At 34.2% G+C, this 8,065-nt stretch overlaps 1 protein-coding gene across 1 annotated transcript; it reads left to right on the plus strand.

Annotated features, from left to right (window-relative positions):
* The first annotated feature begins 3,072 nt into the window (after positions 1 to 3,072).
* Positions 3,073 to 7,737, plus strand: LOC131156023 (uncharacterized). Its single transcript, XM_058109476.1, has 2 exons — positions 3,073 to 3,222; positions 7,336 to 7,737. The coding sequence occupies exons 1-2, from the start codon at positions 3,073 to 3,075 to the stop codon at positions 7,735 to 7,737; spliced, it is 552 nt and encodes a 183-aa protein (XP_057965459.1).
* The last annotated feature ends 328 nt before the right edge of the window (positions 7,738 to 8,065 follow it).

Here is an 8,065-nt window from a genome sequence, read left to right on the forward strand (position 1 = left end):
TAATATTTTAATTTTAAATTTTCCAAACGTTTGAGCTCAAAATTGGCCTAAACCCGAGAGGTCTGGTCGACTGGCCTTAGGCGATTTTCAAATCCCCAAGGTTCGGTCGACTGGGCCTCAAGATTTAGTCTGTTGAATCATTAGACCGGTCAACTGGGCTTTTCAAGTGTATTTAGGGGTCAGTCGACTAGGCTTTCAAATTTTGGCCTAAGAGATTGGCCGGTCGATTGAGGCTAACAAAGCCTTTAATAGTCGGTTGGCTGGGCCTTTGTAATTCTGGCCACATGGTTTGACCAGTCGACTGGGGCTTATAAAGCATGAAAGGGTCGGTCGATTGGGGCCTTTTATAGATTTGAGATTTCTAGCCATGTGGTAAGTCTGGTTGACTAGGCCTTAGAGGTCGGTTGACTGGGCCTTAACAAAATCAACAATTTGGCCCTGATTTAACTTCAAAAATATTTTAATACCTTTGTGTAAGTTTAGATTTTTAGGTAGAAGGTGTTTCATGAAAAAAAAATAAAAATTCCCTAAAGTCTATCTACGGTTGTTGTTGAGCTTTTAGATTATATCATGTGAGGCATGCATTTACAATACAAATATGAACTAAATACATTACAAATAAAAACATGTCTTCTCTTCTTTGCTCTTAAAATCTCCATGGAATACGCCAGTTTGATATGATCTTTAAGTCCCTTCTTGGCTTCCATTTCTCCTTTATCTTATGTGCGTACTGAAGTATAAACCTACTTAAGCCCTAAACGCACACATGAGATACTTGTGATTTGTCATTATCAAAACAGGTGTTGACTTTTTGAATCCTATCCCGTTTTGATTATGGAAAACCACAATATCTCACTTGTGTGCTAAGTATTTGAATAGTCTTATATTCCTGTAAGCATAAGTGACGGATGAAAAATGGAAGCCATGAAATTATGTAAACGAAGAAACCTTGGCGTATTCCATTGGAATTCTGAAGAGCAAAAGACTTGAAGACATTATGTTTCTTTCAAATGTAATAATTATAGGTTTAATTTGTGCATGCATTTCATGATTTAAATTGAAGCTCATACTTGACCTTAGATTGACCTTAGTCACTCTATATTTCATGGAAACTCATTTTACAAATGTGCAAAAATTATTTCAAGTGAAAACTCCAAAACAAGTTTTTTAAACAAATCCCTTTCATGTTTTTGCCATCGCATTGATGAAACATTTTCTCAATGAATCAATTCTCATCTTAAATTTTGTTCAACATAAAAATTGTGAGATTTCCTCTTACTTTCGTTTGATATCAATAAAGTCTCATTTAAATTTTTCTAGAAAAATTAATGCCCAAAATACTCAAGAGTATGCGCAGCAGAAAAATTCCCTTCAGGTTTCTTCTATCTCATTGATGAGCGATTATATCAATACATCTCTCCTTATCTTAAAATGTGTTCAATATGAAAGTTATGACATTTTCTCTTATATTTATGTTGATACTAAGAACGTCCAATTTGGAATTGTACAGAAAATGTTATATCTGAAAAATGGAAGGGTGTCTGCGTAAGAAGCGCCCCAACGGCAAAAAAATGGCTAGTTTTCAAATTATATTATATTTTAATATCCCAACGGCCATATAACAGCTAGATTTTGTTTTTACCTATAAATACATGCCTAAAAATTTGAAAAAGGTTAGAAAAACTCACGGGAAGCATGCTTGCATATTCTTTGATTCCCATTCATTTTTTTATACTCCATTTTGAAGTTTAAATTCTATTTCTCCTACTCTTTCTTTTTGAAAATCTTTTTGGGGAAATTCTTTTGGGTTATACAAGTAAGGCTTGAGCTTTAGCATATATTTATACTAATATATACTTCTTCAAAGCCTTCTTGCAATTTGCTATTTTTCAATGGTCAATCTTGAAGAAATTCATTCTCCTACTCTTTCTTTGAAAAATCATTTTTGGAGAAAATTCTTCTTGGGTATTACAAGAAGCTTTGAGCAGATTTAAACTCATATATTGTTTGATAAGCTTCTTGATTTATCAAAGGTCAATTTAAAGAAAATCATTTTTACACTCTTTTTTATTCTTTGCAAAATACTTTTGAGAGGAAAACCTTACTCTACTGAGCTTCAAGTTTTAAATCATTTGAGAGTGCATTTAGAGCTTTTCATTGTACAACATCAGCTTATTTTGAGAAGCATTTTCTTTGTACATAAATTGTTATTATCATTTGTAATTACAGTTTGGGTATAGAACTGGGCTAGGCGTAGGGCATCGTCTAGAGAGGGAAGCTTCGCCTTGTGAAGAAGCAGATGTAAAGGGAAGCATCGCCCTGTGAAGAAGCAGATGTAAAGGGAGTTTCGCCCTGCAAGAAGCAAATTGTAATGGGTAGCTCCGCCCGAGTTTAAGGAGCAGAAAGTGGAATCGTAGGGTGGTTTTCCAAAGCGAGGATGTAGGCGGGATTTGCCGAACCTCATTAAAAATCCTGGTGTCACTCACTCACTCACTCTCTCTCTCTGTCTCTCTCTCTTTCTCTCTCTCTCATCTAATCTCATTTAATTTCCCGCATGTGTATGTTTTATTTATTGGTGTGATTATTTATTTACATACATGCTTCATATTTTAATTGGGATATTGTTTAAGAATCAGGTGAAGCTAAATATTTCGCAAAAGTTTTAAAAACCCAATTCACCGGTACCCCACTCTTGGGAATACACTATAACTATCAATTGGTATCAGAGACTAATTGTAAAAGACTTAACCGTTTTTGTTAAAGATCACAATGACTCAGTCTGGTGTATCTCTATTTTTTGAGGGTTAATCCTTTACAACTCCTTCATTGTTTTATGGTTTAGATTTTACCATTTGGGAGTTGAAAATGAGTATTTTTGTAAAATCAATTTATTGGAGGATTTGGGAAGTAATTTCTAAAGGGAATTTTGTGCCTATAAAAATTGTTGATAATATAGAAAATCCCAAACTTGAAAAAGAATTTAATGAGCATGATTTCAATTTAATGTATGTTAATTCCAATGCCAAGAATATTTTATAATGTGGTTTAGGCACTAATATTTTTCATGAGATCATGACTTGTTCTAGTGCAAAGGATGTATGGAAAAAGTTGGATAGGAGATATGGAGGGACCAAAAAGAAGGAGACCACCATTCCAGATGTTTCAAGCTCAAATATTCAAGATGTGTCAAGTAGTGGTCTTATAGTGTTTGTCGATAAGGAGGTACATGTATTGTAATCTACTTTAGTGGATGATTCATTTAATGATTCATATGATGATAATTGTGATAAATTTTATAATGAATCATGTGATGAATCTTGTGACATTTCATGCAATATATCATGTGAGGAATCAAATGATAAATTTAGTAATAACTCTATTAATGGTGCATGCATTGATTCATGTGATGATTACTGTGATAAATTTTATGATGAATCATGTGATAAATTTAATGATGAAAGCATGCCTTCTTGCAAACAAATAGAAAATGCTTTATGTAAAATACATAAGATTATAGTTAAGATGACTAAGATGAAAACAATCTTGAAAAATGAAAATAAAAGGTTAGCAAAACAATTAGAAAGTCTAAAAGAATACCATGTTATCCTATAAAAGAAAAAGATTGAGAAGTTCTCGAAATTCATTTGCTTGGAGATAAAAATTGATGCTTACTCTGTAATGATTTCAAAATGTTCAAGTGTAAATGATAATCCCGATAAATCTTTAGGAATTAAAAGAAATAGATTTGTAAAAAAGGAATCGGGTTTATTTTATAAATCCCATAGTCATAATAATTATTATGCATATTCAAGTAAAAAGAGGTTTAATAAGCCAAATCTTTCACACGGAAATAACATGTGCAAGGATTGGAAGATGATATGTGTTGTCATGAAAGCAAATCCATTAGAACCCAAAGAAGAATGGGTACAAAAAGGAATTTGTTAGCCTTGGTGTATTCCCAAGAGGGGGGGGGGGGGCGAATTGGAATTGCAAACTTTATCTCCTAGGTTAAACGAGATAGCCATATAACACAAACTAGGGTCTTTCTAATCATACACCAATTGCACAGATAATGATATGCGAAAATTAAATCATGAGCAACATTCACAATATAACATACATGTGCGGTAAATATAAAGTGTGGAAATATAAATAGACACACGATATGTTATCGGGGTTCGGCCGGTACTACTTATGTCCCTGCCTCTAGCTCGCAAGCCCGAGGATTCCACTAATGGCTCACTTCATGGGTGGAGCGGCACCAATTATAATTAGGTCAATTCAAAGGGCTAACCTCAACCAACACGCTATACCAAGATGGTGCAACTAGCTTTCCTAACCGGGTCTAAGCCAATCTGGGACTATTTACCGGGGCTAGTCTCCCTCTTCGGATCCGTGCCTGGAATACAACAGATTTACTATATAAATTTCATTTACAATTTCAGTGCTTCTCCAACAAGCAGATTTGTATCAATACGCACATGCAATAACCAATGCACTTCAAAGAGATAAGAACTATAAGCTTAATGAAGTTTAATGAGACTACTCTCTAAACAATGTCAATATATCAAGCAGTATGTGAGAGTATATGTGTAATGATCTTTGTGCAAGCAAACACTCAGCAATGTATAATCACATATTTGCTCAAGAATTTTCTAACAAGCTATTTCTTTGAATCAAGTTATAACAAATCTCAATAATAAATCAAAATTTCAAATATGCTAATCAAATATACAAACTAACTCAAAATATTTTCCTTCAATGAAATAAGCACAAGAGTAGTTTGAAAATATTATAGTTTGGAAAAATATTTGCACACCAAAAATTATAGCTATAAGAGTCTTGCAATGACAATGCAAAGATCCTCAAGATTATGAGTTTTTCCCAACAATAGATTTATCGAATTAAATCAGTGGGAGTTGCTTAACTCTCAAAAAATCAACAACAAACTACAAGCACAATATTGAGAGTATTAATCAAGTTTCAATAAACACAATAGAAACTCTAACAAAGTTTGGTTAATCAAGAAATTTGGAGTGTGAGAGTGTATGGAAGTAGTATGTGAGGAATAGGCTTGGAAAATTGAGAGAATATTTTTCTTAATATTTTTCCTATTCCCCACCTAATCTAGACAAATGAAGACATATATATAGAAGAGGGGTAAATAATAGTCGTTGGGGATACACAGGGTATTACTAAGACTGTTTTAAAATGTTTTAGCATAATTAACCCTGTTTAAAAAATTAAATCGTAGTAAAAATAATTGTCCAACCCAAAAGCACTGGTTGATCGGACTTGATTTTCTGTTGAACCAATGACAAAGTTCGGTCGACCGGGAGAAATTTGAACTGAAAGTTTGGTCGACAAGACAAGGGTCCAAAAGGTGATTTTTCATTTTCACACGGTTCGGTTGACCGTGTGGATTTGAACTAAGTAGTTCGGTTGACCAAGCTGTTGGCCAAACCCACGTGGGGATTTGGTCGACTTGGTTATTGGCTTAAGCATTAAGTGCAGTCGACCATATGGTCAAACATTTGACTTGGAGGGAATTTGGTCGATCGGGTGACTTGAACTGGCAGGGTTTGGTTGAAGTTACTCGTTGGTCAAACCGTTGAATCAGATCAATTCGGTCGACCGAGGGATATAGCGCTTTCAAGTACGGTCGACTGAACATGTATTTTTTATACATTTCGGGTCAAGTCCCTTACACATAAACCCTATTCTTATGAGCATATATATTTAAAACATGCACGAGTGTCCTAGGGTTATTCTAGGTCGTTTTGAGGACACCGAAAAAATTCGGCGTCGGTTGACCATCCCTAAGGTCCATCTATAGTCTTGAGCTTATAGTCCCTACCATGTATGTCATGCATTGATTATTACAGACTTTTGAATTATTACAGATTCGAAATGAATAAAAGAAAATATACTCATACAACTGAAAATAAAGATCAGTCTTTATGCGCTGCTCCTTTGCAATTCCATGGAAAACGCCGGGGTATGTTTGTTTAAGTGCTTCTTAGCTTCCATTTCTCATCTGTCATTCGTGCTTAGAAAAATAAACCTGTTTAAATACTCAAAGTACACAGATGAGATACTATGGTTTGTCATAATCAAAATAGGAGACAGACCCAAAAAGTCAACAAAATTACATAATTATTTAGAAAAAATTCTTCCTTACACTATAAAAAAAACTGATTTTTAGTGATAGACGTATTAGTGACAAATTTTACTTCGTCACTAAAAGTGGGTATTAGTGATAGTTTTTAAGAACCGTCACTAATACAACACTATTAGTGACAGTTTTAGAACCGTCACTAATAATTTCGTCACTAGCAATCGGTTTTCCTACTTAAACTATCGCGGGAAACCATTTTTCGCGCAAAAATTTTCTCAAAAAAATATTAGTGATGATTGGGGTATTAGTGACGAATTGAATCCACCACTAAAAGTCACTTATTAGTGACGATTAAGTAACCGTTGTAGACACCCTATTTTTGCCCTAGCCAAATAGAACACGGGGTCCCCCCTTATTATTTTCATTATTATTATTATTACCTTATTATTATTATTATTATTATTTTCCTATATTATTAGTACTTTAGTATTATTTTGCTAGTATTTTTATTATCATTATTATTATTTTTCATTTTTGTTATTATTACTAGTACTTTTATTATCTTTATTTTATTTTTACTTTACTATAATTATTTTTCATTTATTTTATTGTTTTTGATATATTATTATTATTATTATTATTTTATTATTATTATTATTAGCTTTAGCATCTTATTTTGGCTATTATTATTTTTATTATTTTTGGTAATGTTATCATTATTATTATTATTATTATTATTATTTATTACTTTTAATATTAGTATTATTACTTTATTTTTTAATATTATTATTATTATTATCTTAATTTTTATTTTGCTATAATTATTTATTATTATTTGCTATTAGTAGTAGTATTATTATTATTATTACCTTGTTGATACTTATATGATAATTATTATTATTATTATTATTATTATTATTATTATTATTATTATTATTATTATTATTTCCATTTTCATTATTACCATAAGAATAAAAGCATAAAAAAAAGAGAAAAAGAAAAATAAAATCAAAAAAGGAAGTTTGTTTTTAGGGTTTTCAAAAACATTCTTTTATAAAAGAGAGGCCAAGGGGCCAAGGAAGAGGGGGGGGGGGGGGGGGGGGGGCCCGCCCCCAGCGCACGAACACAGGCGCAGCACAGGAGGCCAAAAAAGAAAAAGATAAAAATATTTTCTGCAGCCTTTGTCTTCTTCATCGTTTTCTCCCACTCTCTCGCAGCCACTCTCCTTCTCGCCGAACCACCATGGCAAGCCACACCCATCTCTCTCCATCATCATCCTCCCATCTCCAACTCCGGCAGCCCCTCACCGCCGCTCCGTAGCACAACTCTCCCATACGACTGCAGTTCCACAACCACCGCCAGCCACGCGCCAGCAGACCCGAGCACCAGCTCCTACAGCAGCAGCATCTCCGACGAAGCTTCACGGCGCCGACTTTAACTCCACTCTCCTTGCAACACCCGAACGCCATCAACCCCACGATCCCATCTTCACCTTCATAGACCCCACTACAGCATCTCCATCTTCCAGCAGCAACCACCAACCGCCGACCACTCCGTCGCCGCCCTCCAGGAACTCCGGTCACCCTCTGCAACCTCTGCTACCCAGCCCCGGCAACTGAGCATCTCCCTCCTATATCCTTCCTTGTTTCCTCGGCAACACCAGTCAACGGCACCACCTGAGCAGCCCCAGCCAAGAGACCTCCAACCTGAGCCACAATAGTGCATCCGGCCCTCTCTGTAAGTCCCTGTACACACACACCCAGTAAATACACACGCGCACATATATATGTAAAGTTTTTTTTTATATACATTTAATTGATGTTATATATATATATACTAACTTTAATTTATTTTTTCGCAGGATTTTTTTGTTTTTTTCATCTTTTGTAAAAATATTTATTCAGATTATATATATATATATATATATTTTTGTTTTTTTCATCTTTT

This window comes from Malania oleifera, chromosome 5 (genome assembly GCF_029873635.1).
Source record: "Malania oleifera isolate guangnan ecotype guangnan chromosome 5, ASM2987363v1, whole genome shotgun sequence".
Classification (NCBI taxonomy): domain Eukaryota; kingdom Viridiplantae; phylum Streptophyta; class Magnoliopsida; order Santalales; family Ximeniaceae; genus Malania; species Malania oleifera.

Excerpts from the sequence above, each read along its gene's own strand:
- LOC131156023 (XM_058109476.1), top strand. The coding sequence starts at position 3,073 with ATGACTTGTTCTAGTGCAAAGGATGTATGGAAAAAGTTGGATAGGAGA. Across the intron at positions 3,223-7,335 it reads TAGTGTTTGTCGATAAGGAG|CCACTCTCCTTCTCGCCGAA; the intron begins GTACATGTATTG and ends ACTCTCTCGCAG.